This window comes from Triticum aestivum, chromosome 4D, assembly GCF_018294505.1.
Source record: "Triticum aestivum cultivar Chinese Spring chromosome 4D, IWGSC CS RefSeq v2.1, whole genome shotgun sequence".
NCBI lineage: Eukaryota > Viridiplantae > Streptophyta > Magnoliopsida > Poales > Poaceae > Triticum > Triticum aestivum.
The window spans coordinates 455,825,153-455,845,303 of NC_057805.1; the positions used below are offsets into that span (position 1 = coordinate 455,825,153).

At 46.4% G+C, this 20,151-nt stretch overlaps 1 protein-coding gene across 1 annotated transcript; it reads left to right on the forward strand.

The window, feature by feature from the left end:
- The first annotated feature begins 256 nt into the window (after window positions 1-256).
- On the forward strand, window positions 257-3,808 carry LOC123100292 (uncharacterized). Its single transcript, XM_044522236.1, has 2 exons — window positions 257-1,468; window positions 3,365-3,808. The coding sequence occupies exons 1-2, from the start codon at window positions 298-300 to the stop codon at window positions 3,427-3,429; spliced, it is 1,236 nt and encodes a 411-aa protein (XP_044378171.1). The 5' UTR covers window positions 257-297; the 3' UTR covers window positions 3,430-3,808.
- The last annotated feature ends 16,343 nt before the right edge of the window (window positions 3,809-20,151 follow it).

Here is a 20,151-nt window from a genome sequence, read left to right on the forward strand (position 1 = left end):
ATTTTTTTCTAGAACTTCTAGGTTTATTTAGTGAAATCTACAATTAATTTGTACAGAGCAGCGTCCGCAAAAATAATAATAACACAGAGCAGGTTTTCCCTCCTCCTGGATCCATTCGCAAGATGCAGCAGCCCAGTACCAGCCCATTTCCCACAGAAAACCCAACTCCACCACGCAGCGCCTCTCTCTCCCAAAAAGAAGATGTGGAAAAATAAATAAAGGGAAAACTCGACGCCGCGGCGGTGCCTCGCTCGACTTCAAAACCAAATCCCTCGACAAAATCCCCAATCCCCGGCCATGGCGATGAGTCCGCCTCCGCCGCGCCGCGCCCCCAGCTCCCGTCCGACGCCGCCGCTGCCAGACGACGTCATGCGCGAGATTCTCCTGCGCCTGCCGGCGGACGACCCCGCGTGCCTCGTCCGCGCCGCCGCCGGCTGCATTAGCTGGCGGGGCATGGTCTCGGACCCCAGCTTCGCCCCCGCCTACCGCTTGCGCCGCGGTGCGCCGCCCATGCTGGGCTTCCTCTACGACGACCGCCCAGCTGGGGAGCACTGGATCTCCCACTTCCTCCCCACCGCGACCTCCCCCCCGCTGGCCGCCCGCGACCGCCAGCACCGGCACGCTCTCGACTCCCGGCACGGCCTCGCCCTCTTCTACACCCCTAGAAGCCACGCGCACTTCCTTGTCTGCGACCTCGTCACCGGCGAGCACTGGGAAATTCGCGCCGACCCCAAGTGCTACAAGATCATTTGGTCGAATTTGCTGCAGGAAATGCACTCCCTGCGCGAGAATGAGCAAATATCCTGTAATGCTTCCGTGCTCTGTGCCAAGGATGGGTGTGACCACCGTGATTGCCATGGCGGCCCATTCCTCGTGGCCTTGGTGGGCTCCGACGTGGAAGGGGACACGTATATGAACCACGCCGCCGTCTACTCATCAGCTACTCGCGAGTGGAGCGACGTGACCTCCGTTGAGCAAGAGAATGTCATCGATGGCACGGGGCACAGTGCTGTTGTGGGGAATACGGTCTATGCCCCCTGCGTGGAGGATGACAGTGTCGTGGTGTACAACACGCGTGAGAAAAAACTATCTGTGATCGCGGCGCCGCTTGAGGTCGAGGACCAGGAGCAGCAGCCGTACCTTGACCTCATGGGGCTGGAGGACGGCATGCTGCTGTTTGCGTCTGTGGTGAAGCCTAGACTCTACCTATGGACAATGGAGGCTGGTCCAAGAGGAGCTGCGGGATGGGCGCGACGCAGGGTCATCGAGCTCGGGCCATTGCTCCCTCTTCCTGTCCTCGAGGACAAGTCGGACGTGTCTGCGGTTGGTTTTGCAGAAGGTGTTTGTGTCATCTTCCTCAAGACAAGGGTTGGGTTGTACACAATGGAGCTCAGTTCAGGCAAAGGCAAAAAGGTGCACCGAGGGTACATCAATAAGGTCATGCCCTACATGAGCTTCTACACTGGAGGTACAGATAACTGTTTCCAAACATGCACATTAAGTCAAGTACACTAAGCACACCATCGACTACTAATATTGCTTGTAGCTTAGATTGTTGAATAATTTAAGTCTGAGAGTTCCTAGTGTGATATGTGATTCCTAAACGTCGGTGAGTATGTAGAGTTTTTCTTCTATTTTTCTGCATACCTAGATAGATATCTGTATGTGGGTCTGCTCGCATTTTTCTGTTTTTTGGGTGATTTGTAGAGATGTTAGGAAGTAGGAACCCATTCTTTGTGCTGTTGCACTATTCATTCAGGTGTTGGGTCGTGCTGCAGACCTGGGTGATTATAGGCAACCGTGAGTAACCTGTGATTTTTCATGCCATGTTGTCTTTGTGTCTATAGAAGCCAGAGAAAAAGATACAGTAGTCTTGTGGAATTGGCGTTGGGCAGATTAACTAGGCAGCTGACTAAAGAATTCCATGGTGGATGTATAATTGGTGATTTATGTTTCATTGGCTGCGCTGTTATATGTTATGCTGATTGGCTTTACTAGCCGGTAAGCCTTAGTTAAACTTTGCTGATCATGTCCTAAGATTGGCAAGAGCAGTTTGCAAATCGGTCAAGTGATCAGAGCTTTGCTGTGAGCCAAGAGGTCTCTGGCACCCAAACACCCGTGTAGTGTTTTGGATAGGATAACCTAGTCCCAGGCATGCACTTGTCCATGAGCCTGCTCGAATGAAAGAGATGATTTCGTTGTTGCGTACTTAGAGCATTGTAGGTCCAGATTGAACCGTGTTGTGATGTGGATGCTTACTGCTATCACTTCGTTGATTTGGTCAGCTAGAAATGAAATGATTTTGAGAGCAGTGTGCTCCTCTCTACTCATCATGTCATCTTATGAAGCCTTGTCTCTACATGAGTTTCTACACTGGAGGTACAGACACACACATTTAGTCATGAACGCTACGCATACCATCGACTACTATTATTGCTTATAGCTTAGATTGTTGAATAATTTAAGTCTGAGAGTTCCTACTGTGGTATGTGATTCCTAAATGTCAAAGAGTATGTAGAGTTTTTTCTTCTATTTTTCTGCATAAGTAGATACATATCTGTATGCATGTCTGCTCCTTTTTGTCTAGTTTTTGGGTGACTTGTAGAGATGTACTCCCTCCGTCCGGAAATACTTGTCGAAGGAATGGATGTATCTAGATGTATTTTAGTTTTAGATGCATCCATTTATATCCATTTCTGTGACGAGTATTTCCGGACGGAGGGAGTACTAGGAAGTAGGAGCCCATTCTTTGTGCTGTTATACCATTCAGATGTTGAGTCGTGCTGCATACCTTGGTGATTGTAGGCAACCATGAGTAGCCTGTGATTTTTCCTGCCATCTTTGTCTTTGTGTTGATAGAAGCCAGAGACAAGGATACAATAGTTGTGTGGAATTGGCGTTGGGCAGATTAACTAGGCGGCTGACCAAAGAATTTGATGGTGGATGTATAGATTTATGTTTCATTGGCTGCTCTATTAGTCTATTATATGTTGCGCTGATTGGTGTTACGAGTTGGTAAGCCTTAGTCAAAGCTTTGCTGATCAGGCCATAAGATTGCCAAGAGCAAAGCAACTAAGTGATGGGAGCTTTGCTGTGAGCCAATAGGTCTCTGGAACCCAAACATCCTTGTGGTGTTTTGGATAGGATAACCTAGTCCCAGGTATGCATTTGGCATTTGCCCATGAGCCTGCCCAAATGAAAGATACGATTTTGTTGTAGCATTGTAGGTCCAGATCGAATCATGTTGTGATGTGGATGCTTCCTGCTATCACTTTGCTTATTTGAACAGCTAGAAATGAAATGATTTTGAGGGCACTCTCTAGTCATCGTGTCATCTTATGAAGCCTTGTCTCTTATGGTGCAGCATGGGGGCGTCTGCCAGCATCTAATGTAGCTTCACGCGCAGTTGTTGATGCTACAACGATATAACCGAATGGCGTCAGGACTTGGGTTTACTTTTTCTGCCCAGGAAGAATTTGAAGTGAACTTCAGCCTCATTCACTGCTGGTTGTGTTGAACAGTTTGGTTAGGATGGATGCGCTTTCGTCCTATTTGTACTTGTGCCATAAACTCAAGTTCGTTTGTTCGTCCGAGTTGGGTGCGGCTCAAACTGTCCATCAGGAGAAATTGTAGTGATCGGTTGACGGTTTTGTGGCATGGATTGGTGGAGATTTCTCCTTCTCTATCTTTGGCTGTTAGAGATGATGTTGTTGTCTTGAAAATGCACTCTCCTGAGATTGATGGTGTGGAATCTCTCTATTCTATGCAGTAAGAAATTTCGGGGGAAGTAAATCCCCACCCGGGTTCATTGTTTCTGTCTGTGGCTTTAAACTATGGACAATGTGGCCAAGAGACAGATTATTAGTGATAAAACACGTCTTTTTGGTGCAATTTGTCACTTATTTGTTGGATGGCCTGTGGCCAAGCTGTGGTGGTCTTAATTTGTTGAGCTCTCAGCAATCACGTATTACTTGAAACCACAGGAAGCTGCCACGAATCCGCTAGATAAATCTCGCAAGATATAGCCACAAGCGCATCTTCTTCGTCCTATGTCTTATGTCTTATGTGTCGACGATGATCTTTGCATCTCGGGAAGTGCGGATTGTCACAGAGCACAAATAAAAATTCTTCACTTGTAGAGTGAGGACCCCCGAACCCATGTGCATATGACCCGCTTTAAAAGAATGCATTTTAAACGTGTTTTAAAATGTCAAATATTAAAAACAAAATTTCATGCATACATCTTCACATAATGTGTGCGCGGCACAAAGTATAGTGGGAAAACCTCTTTTTATTTGAATCCTTGAAAAAGACAATTTTCAGTGCTTCTAAATAGTGTTCCACGACACTTTTTGTGTGTCTTTTTTGCATAGGTCAAAGAAAAAGTTGTTTTTCCGCAAAACTTTCTGCACGTGCATAGAATGTGAAGCTGTCTGTGTGAAATTGTTTTCAGAATTTTTTGGCATTGAGAAATGAGTTATTGTTTTGCCATGGGTTCAGAATGTACTCCCTCCGTCCCGTAATATAAGAGCTTTTTTGACACTACACTAGTGTAAAAAACGCTCTTATATTATGGGACTGAGGGAGTACTTTCTAAACCAGGTTTTTTTCTTCTTCTAAACTAGGTTTTTTTAGGGTAATAGCCAAGCTTTATTCATCAAAGACCACATGTTGTGGGATACAATTCGGGTTATGGGGTTGGCCAAACCAAACGTGGCGCCCCGGACCCAGAGAAAGAGCATGCTTAGCTAATCTATGAGCTTCTAAATTGTTCAAACGGCCTTCAAAACAAAAATTACAATGAAGAGAAGATTGTTGGACTCTAATCTCCTTGATGATTGCTCCATAAGCGCAGTTGCTGTCGTTATGTATGGCACTTACCACCTCCTTTGCGTCTGACGCTACAACAAATTGGTTTAAGTGAAGATCAGCTGCGAGCGCCAAACCTTCCCGGCACGCTATTGCCTCTAGTGTTGCCGGATCATCCACACCTCTGATAACTAGAGCCGAGCTACCAAGGAAAGTACCCGAGTTATCTCTGCATATTGCTGCCGCTGTTCCCCGGCTTCCTTTCCTGCACCCCGCATCAACATTAATTTTGGCATGGCCATTAGGAGGTGCTTTGGGTTTCCTGTTGCTGTTATGTACCACTCTTGGTTCAGTCCTTACCGGGTCCTGTTTTCCATTGATTACCTCAAGTTCATCAATGTACCTCTCTGCAAAGGACATGATCGCATGTGGGCTCTGAAAAACACCTTCGTGTATAGCTTTTTGCCTCGCTGCCCAGATAGCCCAAAGAATCACCGAGATCTTCACAAATTCAGCATGTGATAATAGTTCCATTAGAGAAAATAGCCACTGCTTGGCCTTTGGTTCGGTATTTGACGTCATTTTTTGAAGAAGTTCGCCATCCATAAGCGCCCAGGTGCACCGTGAGGACGTGCAATCGATGAGCGAGTGTCTCCACGAGTCGGGTGCCCCACACATGCCACATGAACTCGAGTGTGTCATATGTCTTCTCGCACGGACATCGTTTGTTGGGATCGAATGCTTTGAGAGTCTCCAGAGGAACATCCTCACCTTGCCAAGCACTCTCGTACTCCACAAACTCTTCCAAGATCTCTCCTCCGTCGCAGTGCTTGAAGGACCCGAAGTATTCTCAAGCCATGCCTCTCTCCTTGACCTGGTAGCTACAAGCATGCGATATGCCGAGCGGACCGAGAAAGAGCCATTCTTTTCATAGTGCCAACCCCAGAAATCAGAGATATTGCGAGTGCATAGGGGAATGCTTAGTATGATTTGAATATCCATCGGCATGAACACCGACTCCACCTTCTCTCTATCCCAGCTTGCGGATGTGTGATCTATAAGCTCAGACACTAGCATAAGAGGATTTTGAATAACGCACCCATAAGGTTCCATCATCTACTCTCTGGGAAGCCAGTTATCTTCCCAAATCTTTGTCGGTTCTCCGATGCCAATGCGTTTGATTAGGCCCATCTTCAGAGTGTCACGTCCTTCTATAATGGCCCTCCAAATCTGACTTGGGTGGTTCCCCAATGAAGCCTCCAAGATTGAGCAGTTCGGGTAATATATACTCTTCAAAATACATGCGCTGAGAGAATCCGGCTCCTGCAACAGCCTCCATGCATGCTTTGCTAACATGGCCAAGTTAAAAAGTTCAAAATCCTTAAAGCCTAAACCGCCCATTCCTTTTGGCTGGGTCATAGTCTTCCACGAAACCCAATGGGGTTTTTGCTTTCCCTCCTTGCTTCCCCACCAAAATTTCCGGATTAACATATTGAGGTGTTCGCACAAACCTCGTGGCAATTTGAAACAGGAAATGGAGAAGACCGGAACTGCTTGGGCGACCGCTTTCACCAAAACCTCTTTGCCTGCTGAAGACATTGTGCTCTCAATCCACCCTTGCACTTTGCTCCATAGACGATCCTTCAAGTATTTAAATGCACCGTTTTTAGATGAAGCTATATCCGAGGGCATACCTAAATATTTCTCATTTAGGGTCTCATTTGGAACTTGCAACACCGTTTTCACCTCTGTCCGGATACTGTCGGGAACCCCTTTGCTGAAATAAACCGATGACTTGTTGTAGTTGATACGCTGCCCTGAGGCCTGGCAGTATCTGTCCAGGACTAGGTTCACCTCGGTAGCACCCGTACTATTTGCCTTGAAGAACAGCAGGCTGTCATCAGCGAATAATAAGTGATTCACCTTAGGTGCCGAGGCCGCCACTTGTAAACCACTCATGTTGGATGACTCACTTCTTGATTTTAACAGGCACGAAAGGCCCTCTGCTGCTAGCAAGAACAAGTACGGAGATATCGGGTCCCCTTGTCTGATCCCACGTGTTGGTGTAAACTCCTCCAACCTCTTTCCATTAAACTAAACTGAGAAAGTTACTGAGGATACCAGTCCCATGACAATATCCACCCACCTCTGAGAGAAACCAAGTTTCAACATGATTGCTTGTAGATACTCCCATTCTACCCTGTCATAAGCTTTCATCATATCAAGTTTCAAAGCGCATGATTGATGTTTCTTTGCTTTGTTCCTCTTCATGAAATGCAAGCACTCATAAGCAGTCACAATATTATCAGTTATTAATCTCCCTGGGACAGAGGCTGACTGCTCCTCTGAAACGATCTCCGGTAGAATGATTTCAAACGATTAGTGATTACCTTGGATGCAATTTTGTAGAGGACGTTACATAGACTGATCGGCCGGAATTGTGACAACAACGTGGGATTTTTAACCTTTGGGATCAAAACCAAAACTATCTCATTGATGCTTCTTGCTGATTCCTTGCCCTCTACGATATCAAGCACTGCTTTTGTAACATCATCTCCGCAGATCTCCCAATGGCGTTGGAAGAAGTGGGCCGAAAAACCATCCGGGCCCGGTGCTTTCGTGGGAAACATTTGGAAAAGTGATTTTTTAACTTCTGCTTGGGTGTAGGGGGCGTTCAACATGTCATTCATTCCCTGCGTTACTTTGCATGGTACGGTCGAGAGGACACTCTCCATATCCTGTACACCCTCTGAGCTATACAGGTTTTTGTAAAAGGCGGTTGTCATTGCTTCCATCTCGTCTCTATTCTCTGTGAGCTGACCGGACTCTTTCTAAAGAGCCCTAATCTGATTTTTCCGTCTCCTTCTACTTGCACATAAATGAAAGAAATACGTGTTTTTATCTCCATGCATCAGCCACTCGAGCCTTGCCCTCTGGCGCCATAATATCTCCTCGCGATGATATAACTCAACTAGATTTTATGTGATTTTTAACTCCATGTGGTTTGGCCCGGATCTACCTGGGAGGCCGCGCAACTCCTGTAGCTGTTTCTGCAACCGTGCAATCTGCTGTCTTACATTCCCAAAGTGCTCGCGATCCCATGCAGAGAGATCACCCGACACACGCTGCAGCTTTTGTCGCACCTGCTCCACTGGTCTGATGTTGTCCAGATTCTATGCGGCCCACCCGTCGCCAATCACTTCCGCATGCATGGGGTCACGCTCCCAACACATCTCGTACCTGAACTGCCTCGGTCCCCGTGGAACTGCATGTTGCATGTTGAGCTGGAGGAAGATGGGAATATGATCAGAAGAAACCGTGTGCTTATGTTCCAGAATAGCTGTTGGAAAAGCCAAAGACCACGCTGGATTAGCGACGCATCTATCCAGACGAACCCTGGCGTAAGTTCCTTCTGCCACCTTTTTTTCAAACGTCCAGTTGATTCCAGTGAAGCCTATATCTGACAAACCGCATGTATCGAGCGCATCTCTAAATGCATCCATTTGTGCCTGGCTTCTGTTTGCCACTCCGTCGTGCTCATGTGAGTATAACACCTCATTAAAGTCTCCTATAACCGCCCATGGCAGATCGTTAGCACCAACAATGCTGCGCAGCATGTCCCATGTTTTATATCTCTCCACTACCTGGGCCTCCCCATAGACGAAAGTGACCCTAGTTTTTATCTGAGCCAGATCATCTATCACAACATTAATATGATACTTGGAGTAACCATCAACCACTAGGTTTATTTCATCGTTCCAAAAGATACCAAGTCCACCACTTCTCCCAGAACTACTAATTGCAAAACTATTGGTAAACCCTAATGAGCCTGCTAAATTCTCTACTCGAGAGCCCTCTATCTGAGTTTCGACAATGCATAATACAGAGGGGGCAAGTTGCCTCGTTAGATCACGAAGCTCTCTAACTGTCGCGGGTTTGCCAGCCCCGCGACAGTTCCAACATAGTAGACTCATTGCGCATGGCGCGACTCCCCGTGGGAGCCCGCCAAACGTGCATCATTGTTTATTGTCAACACTAGACTCTTCACCATTGAGTTGTCTTGGGCTGGTAGAGAAAGCTTGTTCCTCTTTGGTTCCTACTTGGATGGAGAGCTCGCCGGTACATCTTGGCTCTGCTGCATAGGCAAAGGGTTGCTTGGTTGGGCAACAGGCATAGAGCTAGCTGAACCCCTCGGGTCCAGCACCACTAGGGCGCCCCTTTTCCTGTTATTTTCCGCATCATCCATTGCAATAACTTCCTTCATATTCTCTGAAAACTCCTGCTCATTCCACCTCTCCTGACTCCTCTGAGAAGAAACGCGGCCTCGTCCACGGCCACGACCCGATCTGCCACGCCCTCTTCCTTCTCCCGCTCCCCGGCCCGGTCCTCTGAACCACGATGCCCGCAAATTCTTATAAACCAGAGCTTCAGGTGGATGAACACCATCACCGTGCTCCTTAAACTGGTGTCCAAGGTGGCCACAAACAGCGCACCAGTCGGGTAAGCGCTCGTATTTTACCAGAAAGATTTTTCTTTTCCCTTCTTTCACCACGGAGACTGCATTCTTTAGAGGAAGATGGACATTGATCTTAACCCTAACCCGTACAAAGTTGCCTTCAAAGTCTTGTGATTTTGGTTCAGCGTATATGTACTGCCCAATTTTCCCTGCTAGTGCTTTGATCATTGGGAAGTACCCATCAGGAAAGTCATGTATCTGAGCCCATATATCCAGCATATCCAGATTCACCTCTGAAGGCTTAGTGAACCCATCATACTCAGCAAGCACCACCGCGTTTCCTTTGAGGGTCCACGGTCCCTCCGCCATGACGCGTTCCCAATCGCCGAGGCACGAGAACTGCATAGTGTACAAATTTTCTTCGAGCGGACGGATCTTTACCTCCTGCGCAAGGTCCCAGGCAGCCCTCATGTTATGGAAGAACCAATACTGGTTGTAGTTCTTCGGGGTGTGAACTCTTGCGATGGCCATCCACCGCACCGCTGATTCAGATGGTACATCTTGCTCCTCGAAAACCACATCATCTAGGTCATCCTCAGTGATGCCCAGATTCTTCATCATCAACTCAACATCGCTTGCCTCCGCGCCCGATCCAGACGCCCGGCTAGCCATACCGCAAAACCCTAACCCGACGAAACAGCGATCACCAGGTTTGACGGAACCCTATTTGCCTTCTCCTCCTCCCGAAAACCCTAACTAGGCCAAGACCGGGTAGCGATGCAAGATCGCCCCTTGATCAGTCCAAGCCTGGCTGGGAACCGAAGGAAGATCGACGACGGGATAGGATAGTCTCAACGGCGGCTCGGCGAGTCACCGAGAGGAAACGAAACACTAACAGGAGGGGACCCATGCTCTCCTCTTCTAAACTAGGTGATGGCTCGGCCGCGCGTAAGGGTCCTCTTCCCCTCGTCCCTCTCCAGCCCAGCCCAGCTCAGCCCAAATCGTGCTTTCGATGCATACTTAAAAAAACTGCAATTAAATTTAAAAAAAATAAAAGACTCGTCTCGATGGGGGATTGAACCCATGTCATTCCGCATATCGGACGGAAACTCTATCCAACTGAGCTACGGGACCACAACAAGTAATCATGTTATTAAATTATATTAATAAAAAAATTAAAATTAAAGGGTTAGATAAAACAACCGTGAAACTTTCATTAACACAGTTCTGTCGCTAACCATCTGATGGTCTGACCTCAACCCATAATTCTATTATTACAGTATAAAATTTAATTAATAAAAATAAAAAGGTTAGAGAAAATGTGGCAACACTTCTTTTTTGAGAAACATGATGGCAACCTTCTGAACTGTGCGGCAGGCAAACCAACCTGTGGTTGGATGGTTAGATGGACTGTGGTATCCCTAGCCCATCAAGGTTCAAATCCTGGTGCTCGCATATGTTCCTGGATTTATTTTAGGATTTTCGGCGATGCGCATTAAGTGGGAGGAGACGTTCCCGAGGTGCCTACGGTGACTTCGTAAATTTCAAGATGATATGTTGGCTCAGTCTTTCGGAGGTGCTCATAGGGGTAGGGTGTGCGTGTGTGCGTTCATAGGGGTGAGTGTATGCGCGTGTATATAAGCGTTTGCGTCTGTAATGTGTTAAAAAAAAGAACTGTGCGGCAGAGAATGGGCCATGCTGCACTCGACTACCCACCAGGTTTTTTTTAAGATAGTTCCTTCGTCCTCTTCTGTTTTTTTTCTGGATCTTAGTATCAGCACTAGGTATTTGTTTTCCATTGCTTCCTGCTATGATCAATTATCAATATGAAATGCCGGCAACATGCTGGATCTTTTAAAAAATAACTTTTAAAAAATTTCTAAAATTTTCAGAATTTAATCCATTGCTTGAGAAAGAATAAAACACAAGTCAGGCACCGATATGTAATGATAATATGTTAAATTCACAGCCTGTCATGCAACCCACAATTTGCAACCGAATTGTCTCTTCTTTTCATTTATCGGGTTGTTGATCAAACTTAACATTTTTACATGGCAAACATATGTTGTGCTTATAATGATAGTTCCCTGTTTTCTATCCATGGCTAAGAAATAATGGTTTCTAATTCAAAAACCGTCATGGTCAAAACTTTAGGCTTTGTGGAACGAAGACGACGACTCTGAAGGTCTTTCTTTCCTCTCTCACAAGGCGTCTATGGCAAAGCCTTCGTCCCCCCTGATCTCCATCGACAAGATCGTGGAGTTGCCTCCCCTCTGCCAGCCGCTTCAACGGTCTGTAGAAGGGAGAGGAATCTTGGTGTCTCAGCTCTGACTTGTAGATAGGTTAGGATTTTAGTTCTTGTAGGGGCGGCAATTGGACGGATGGCGACTCTTCTTCTTCTTCGAGTCAGTATTCCAGGCTCCGGTCCTCATCAAGTTCGTCCATCAGAGCGGATTAGAAGATTCCTGCCAGTTTCTTGTGGTGGCGAGGTTAGGGTTTATTGTGGTGCATAGGGACAACGAGATTTGGTGTTAGGTTCACATCGATTCAAGGTTCAACGACGATGACTACGTCTCTGGGGCGCTAGTCCTTAGCGGCATGCGCATGAAGACTTTATGGCTATCATCGCCAGCTCCAGTATGTGAGCAGCGACATGTTCTAGCCATTGCAGTGGTCGTTAGGTGGCTCACGGGCCTCGATATAAATTTTATTATGTTTAGGTGTTTTATACTTTAGAAATTGCATTAGTAATAAATTCATATTATTCTTTTGAAAAGGAGAATCGCCCTCGGCATTTGAGTAATAAATTCATATGAATTTATAAAAGAATTAGAACTTTCCTGGGTAAAGTTTATTGAGGGAGTTTTTGTAATAGATATGAATGCCTTTTGAAGAAAAGAACTTCATACAGGTGGTAATGGGAGAATAAAACCTTTGATTCAACTACTGTCAATAATTAACCAGAAAATGGCAACCGTTTTTACATTGACTGAGCAAAATTCATTTTCTTCTTGTATTCATATTCACACACATGAGTATGTTTGACAATAATTTAGTAAGGCCCATGAGTTATCTTTAGTAAAACGGAAAAGCTAATCCGGACGGCGGGATTTTAGCGACAGATCCGCACACATCACACGTCGTTGGATCCTATTCCTACGGTTGAGTTTACGTCCCGATCTGACTGCCCTTTCTTCATTGATCGTGCACCTCCCCGTTAGGCTGGTGATCGTGCACCTCCCCGTTAGGCTAGTCATAGTGGGGAGTAACTGTTGGAAATATGCCCTGGAGGCAATAATAAAATGGTTATTATTATATTTCCTTGTTCATGATAATTGTCTATTGTTCATGCTATAATTGTGTTATCCGGAAATCGTAATACATGTGTGAATAGATAGACCACAACGTGTCCCTAGTGAGCCTCTAGTTGACTAGCTCGTTGATCAACAGATAGTCATGGTTTCCTGACTATGGACATTGGATGTCATTGATAACGGGATCACATCATTAGGAGAATGATGTGATGGACAAGACCCAATCCTAAGCATAGCACAAAGATCGTGTAGTTCGTTTGCTAGAGCTTTTCCAATGTCAAGTATCATTTCCTTAGACCATGAGATCGTGTAACTCCTGGATGCCGTAGGAGTGCTTTGGGTGTACCAAACGTCACAACGTAACTGGGTGACTATAAAGGTACACTACAGGTATCTCTGAAAGTGTCTGTTGGGTTGACACGGATCGAGACTGGGATTTGTCACTCCGTATGACGGAGAGGTATCTCTGGGCCCACTCAGTAATGCATCATCATAATGAGCTCAAAGTGACCAAGTGGTTGGTCACGGGATCATGCATTACGGTACGAGTAAAGTGACTTGCCGGTAACGAGATTGAACGAGGTATTGGGATACCGACGATCGAATCTCGGGCAAGTAACGTACCGATTGACAAAGGGAATTGTATACGGGATTGATTGAATCCTTGACATCGTGGTTCATCTAATGAGATCATCGTGGAACATGTGGGAGCCAACATGGGTATCCAGATCCCGCTGTTGGTTATTGACCGGAGAGTCGTCTCGGTCATGTCTGCATGTCTCCCGAACCCGTAGGGTCTACACACTTAAGGTTCGGTGACGCTAGGGTTGTAGAGATACTAGTATGCGGTAACCTGAAAGTTGTTCGGAGTCTCGGATGAGATCCCGGACGTCACGAGGAGTTCTGGAATGGTCCGGAGGTGAAGAATTATATATAGGAAGTCCAGTTTCGGCCACCGGGAAAGTTTCGGGGGTTACCGGTATTGTACCAGGACCATCGGAAGGGTCCCGGGGGTCCACCGGGTGGGGCCACCTATCCCGGAGGGCCCCATGGGCTGAAGTGGGAGGGGAACCAGCCCCTGGTGGGCTGGTGCGCCCCCCTTGGGCCTCCCCTGCGCCTAGGGTTAGAAACCCTAGGGGTGGGGGCGCCCCCCACTTGGCTTGGGGGGGGGGGGAAGCCACCCCTTGGCCGCCGCCCCCCTGGAGATCAGATCTCCCAGGGCTGGCGCCCCCCAGGAGGCCTATATATAGGAGGGGGGAGGGAGGGCAGCCGCACGACAGCCCCTGGCGCCTCCCTCTCCCTCCCGTGACACCTCTCCCTCTCGCCGTGCTTGGCGAAGCCCTGCCGAGATCCCTGCTACTTCCACCACCACGCCGTCGTGCTGCTGGATCTCCATCAACCTCTCCTTCCCCCTTGCTGGATCAAGAAGGAGGAGACGTCGCTGCTCCGTACGTGTGTTGAACGCGGAGGTGCCGTCCGTTCGGCGCTCGGTCATCGGTGATTTGGATCACGACGAGTACGACTCCATCAACCCCGTTCACTTGAACGCTTCCGCTCGCGATCTACAAGGGTATGTAGATGCACTCCTTCCTTCTCGTTGCTAGTAAATTCCATAGATGGATCTTGGTGATGCATAGAAAATTTTAAATTTCTGCAACGATCCACAACAGTGGCATCATGAGCCAGGCCTATGCGTAGTTTCTATGCATGAGTAGAACACAAACTTGTTGTGGGCGTAGATGTTGTCAATTTTCTTGCCACTACTAGTCTTATCTTGTTTCGGCGGCATTGTGGGATGAAGCGGCTCGGACCGACCTTACACGTACGCTTACGTGAGACAGGTTCCACCGACTGACATGCACTAGTTGCATAAGGTGGCTAGCGGGTGTCTGTCTCTCCCACTTTAGTCGGAACGGATTCGATGAAAAGGGTCCTTATGAAGGGTAAATAGAAATTGGCATATCACGTTGTGGTTTTACGTAGGTAAGAAACACTCTTGCTAGAAACCTATAGAAACCACGTAAAAACATGCAACAACAATTAGAGGACGTCTAACTTGTTTTTGCAGCATGTGCCTTGTGATGTGATATGGCCAAAAGGATGTGATGAATGAGATATATGTGATGTATGAGATTGATCATGTTCTTGTAATAGGAATCACGACTTGCATGTCGATGAGTATGACAACCGGCAGGAGCCATAGAAGTTGTCTTTATTTTTGTATGACCTGCGTGTCATTGAATAACGCCATGTAAATTACTTTACTTTATTACTAAACACGTTAGCCATAGAAGTAGAAGTAATCGTTGGCGTGACAACTTCATGAAGACACGATGATGGAGATCATGATGATGGAGATCATGGTGTCATGCCGGTGACGAAGATGATCATGGCGCCCCGAAGATGGAGATCAAAGGAGCAAAATGATATTGGCCATATCATGTCACTATTTGATTGCATGTGATGTTTATCATGTTTTACATCTTATTTGCTTAGAACGACGATAGCTTAAATAAGATGATCCCTCACTAAAATTTCAAGAAAAGTGTTCTCCCTAACTGTGCACCGTTGCGAAGGTTCGTTGTTTCGAAGCACCACGTGATGATCGGGTGTGATAGATTCTAACGTTCGCATACAACGGGTGTTGACGAGCCTAGCATGTACAGACATGGCCTCGGAACACACGCAATACACTTAGGTTGACTTGACGAGCCTAGCATGTACAGACATGGCCTCGGAACACGGAAGACCGAAAGGTCGAGCATGAGTCGTATAGAAGATACGATCAACATGAAGATGTTCACCGATGTTGACTAGTCCGTCTCACGTGATGATCGGACACGGCCTAGTTAACTCGGATCATGTTTCACTTAGATGACTAGAGGGATGTCTATCTGAGTGGGAGTTCATTGAATAATTTGATTAGATGAACTTAATTATCATGAACTTAGTCTAAGATCTTTACAATATGTCTTGTAGATCAAATGGCCCACGTTGCCCTCAACTTCAACGCGTTCCTAGAGAAAACCAAGCTGAAAGATGATGGCAGCAACTATACGGACTGGGTCCGGAACCTGAGGATCATCCTCATAGCTGCCAAGAAAGATTATGTCCTAAAAGCACCGCTAGGTGAAGCACCCATCCCAGAGAACCAAGACGTTATGAACGCTTGGCAGTCACGTGCTGATGATTACTCCCTCGTTCAGTGCGGCGTGCTTTACAGCTTAGAACCGGGGCTCCAAAAGCGTTTTGAGCAACACGGAGCATATGAGATGTTCGAAGAGCTGAAAATGGTTTTCCAAGCTCATGCCCGGGTCGAGAGATATGAAGTCTCCGACAAGTTCTTCAGTTGTAAGATGGAGGAAAACAGTTCTGTCAGTGAGCACATACTCAAAATGTCTGGGTTGCACAACCGCTTGACTCAGCTGGGAGTTAATCTCCCGGATGACGCGGTCATTGACAGAATCCTTCAGTCGCTTCCACCGAGCTACAAGAGCTTTGTGATGAACTTCAATATGCAGGGGATGGAAAAGACCATTCCTGAGGTATATTCAATGCTGAAATCAGCGGAGGTGGAGATCAAAAAGGAACATCAAGTGTTTATGGTGAATAAAACCACTAAGTTCAAGAAAGGCAAGGGTAAGAAGAACTTCAAGAAGGACGGCAAGGGAGTTGCCGCGCCCGGTAAGCCAGTTGCCGGGAAGAAGCCAAAGAATGGACCCAAGCCTGAGACTGAGTGCTTTTATTGCAAGGGAAGTGGTCACTGGAAGCGGAACTGCCCCAAATACTTAGCGGACAAGAAGGCCGGCAACACCAAAGGTATATGTGATATACATGTAATTGATGTGTACCTTACCAGTACTCGTAGTAGCTCCTGGGTATTTGATACCGGTGCGGTTGCTCATATTTGTAACTCAAAACAGGAGCTGCGGAATAAGCGGAGACTGGCGAAGGACGAGGTGACGATGCGCGTCGGGAATGGTTCCAAGGTCGATGTGATCGCCGTCGGCACGCTGCCTCTACATTTACCTACGGGATTAATTTTAAACCTCAATAATTGTTATTTAGTGCCAGCTTTGAGCATGAACATTGTATCAGGATCTCGTTTAATTCGAGATGGCTACTCATTTAAATCGGAGAATCATGGTTGTTCTATTTATATGAGAGATATGTTTTATGGTCATGCCCCGCTGGTCAATGGTTTATTCTTAATGAATCTCGAACGTGATGTTACACATATTCATAGTGTGAATACCAAAAGATGTAAAGTTGATAACGATAGTCCCACATACTTGTGGCACTGCCGCCTTGGTCACATTGGTGTCAAGCGCATGAAGAAGCTCCACGCTGATGGACTTTTAGAGTCTCTCGATTATGAATCATTTGGCACATGCGAACCATGCCTCATGGGCAAAATGACCAAGACTCCGTTCTCCGGAACAATGGAGCGAGCAACCAACTTATTAGAAATCATACATACTGATGTGTGCGGTCCAATGAGTGTTGAGGCTCGCGGAGGCTATCGTTATGTTCTCACTCTCATTGATGACTTGAGTAGATATGGGTATGTCTACCTAATGAAACACAAGTCTGAGACCTTTGAAAAGTTCAAGGAATTTCAGAGTGAGGTTGAGAATCAACGTGACAGGAAAATAAAGTTCCTACGATCAGATCGTGGAGGGGAATATTTAAGTCACGAATTTGGCACACACTTAAGGAAATGTGGAATAGTTTCACAACTCACGCCGCGTGGAACACCTCAGCGAAATGGTGTGTCCGAACGTCGTAATCGCACTCTATTGGATATGGTGCGATCTATGATGTCTCTTACCGATCTACCGCTCTCATTTTGGGGCTATGCTTTAGAGACTGCCGCATTCACTTTAAATAGGGCTCCGTCGAAATCCGTTGAGACGACACCGTATGAGTTATGGTTTGGGAAGAAACCTAAGCTGTCGTTTCTGAAAGTTTGGAGATGCTTATGTCAAGAAACTTCAACCTGAAAAGCTCGAACCCAAGTCAGAAAAATGCGTCTTCATAGGATACCCTAAGGAAACCATTGGGTATACCTTCTACCTCAGATCCGAAGGCAAAATCTTTGTTGCCAAGAATGGGTCCTTTCTGGAGAAAGATTTTCTCTCGAAAGAAGTGAGTGGGAGGAAAGTGGAACTTGATGAGGTGATAGTCACCCCTTCCGAACCAGAAAGTAGCGCGGCGCGGGAAGATGTTCCTGTGGTGCCTGCACCGACTAGGGAGGAAGTTAATGATGATGATCATGAAGCTTCAGATCAAGTTACTGCTGAACTTCGTAGGTCCACAAGGACACGTTTCGCACCAGAGTGGTACGGCAACCCTGTCATGGAAATCATGTTGTTAGACAACGGTGAACCTTCGAACTATGAAGAAGCGATGGCGGGCCCGGATTCCAACAAATAGCTTGAAGCCATGCAATCCGAGATAGGATCCATGTATGAAAACGAAGTATGGACTTTGACTGACTTGCCCGATGATCGGCGAGCCATAGAAAATAAATGGATCTTTAAGAAGAAGACAGACACGGATGGTAATGTGACCATCTATAAGGCTCGACTTGTCGCTAAGGGTTATCGACAAGTTCAAGGGGTTGACTACGATGAGACTTTCTCACCCGTAGCGAAGCTGAAGTCCGTCCGAATCATGTTAGCAATTGCCGCATTCTATGATTATGAGATATGGAAAATGGACGTCAAAACGGCATTCCTTAACGGCTTTCTTAAGGAAGAATTGTATATGATGCAGCCGGAAGGTTTTGTCGATCCTAAGAATGCTAACAAGGTATGCAAGCTCCAGCGCTCCATCTATGGGCTGGTGCAAGAATCTCGGAGTTGGAACATTCGATTTGATGAGATGATCAAAGCGTTTGGGTTTACACAGACTTATGGAGAAGCCTGTGTTTACAAGAAAGTGAGTGGGAGCTCTGTAGCATTTCTCTTATTATATGTGGATGACATACTATTGATGGGAAATGATATAGAATTCTTGCAAAGTATAAAGGCCTACTTGAACAAGTGTTTTTCAATGAAGGACCTTGGAGAAGCTGCTTATATATTAGGCATCAAGATCTATAGAGATAGATCAAGACGCCTCATTGGTCTTTCACAGAGTACGCACCTTGACAAGATATTGAAGAAGTTCAATATGGATCAGTCCAAGAAGGGGTTATTGCCTGTATTGCAAGGTGTGCAATTGAGCACGGCTCAATGCCCGACCACGGCAGAATATAGAGAAAAGATGAGTGTCATCCCCTATGCCTCGGCCATAGGGTCTATTATGTATGCCATGCTGTGTACCAGACCTGATGTAAACCTTGCCGTAAGTTTGGTAGGAAGGTACCAAAGTAATCCCGGCATGGAACACTGGACAGCGGTCAAGAATATCCTGAAGTACCTGAAGAGGACTAAGGATATGTTTCTCGTTTATGGAGGTGACCAAGAGCTCGTCGTAAAGGGTTACGTCGATGCTAGCTTCGACACAGATCTGGATGACTCTAAGTCACAAACCGGATACGTGTATATTTTGAATGGAGAGGCAGTAAGCTGGTGCAGTTGCAAGCAAAGCGTCGTGGCGGGATCTACATGTGAAGCGGAGTACATGGCGGCCTCAGAGGCAGCGCAAGAAGCAATCTGGATGAAGGAGTTCATTACCGACCTAGGGGTGATTCCCAATGCGTCGGGCCCGATGACTCTCTTCTGTGACAACACTGGAGCTATTGCCCTTGCCAAGGAGCTCAGGTTTCACAGGAAGACCAGGCATATCAAGCGTCTCTTCAACTCCATTCGTGAAAGTGTTCAAAATGGAGACATAGATATTTGTAAAGTACATACGGACCTGAATGTAGAAGATCCGTTGACTAAACCTCTCCCTAGAGCAAAACATGATCAACACCAGAACTCTATGGGTGTTCGATTCATCACAATGTAACTAGATTATTGACTCTAGTGCAAGTGGGAGACTGTTGGAAATATGCCCTAGAGGCAATAATAAAATGGTTATTATTATATTTCCTTGTTCATGATAATTGTCTATTGTTCATGCTATAATTGTGTTATCCGGAAATCGTAATGCATGTGTGAATAGATAGACCACAACGTGTCCCTAGTGAGCCTCTAGTTGACTAGCTCGTTGATCAACAGATAGTAATGGTTTCCTGACTATGGACATTGGATGTCATTGATAACGGGATCACATCATTAGGAGAATGATGTGATGGACAAGACCCAATCCTAAGCATAGCACAAAGATCGTGTAGTTCGTTGGCTAGAGCTTTTCCAATGTCAAGTATCATTTCCTTAGACCATGAGATCGTGTAACTCCCGGATGCCGTAGGAGTGCTTTGGGTGTACCAAACGTCACAACGTAACTGGGTGACTATAAAGGTACACTACAGGTATCTCTGAAAGTGACTTGCCGGTAACGAGATTGAACGAGGTATTGGGATACCGACGATCGAATCTCGGGCAAGTAACGTACCGATTGACAAAGGGAATTGTATACAGGATTGATTGAATCCTCGACATTGTGGTTCATCCGATG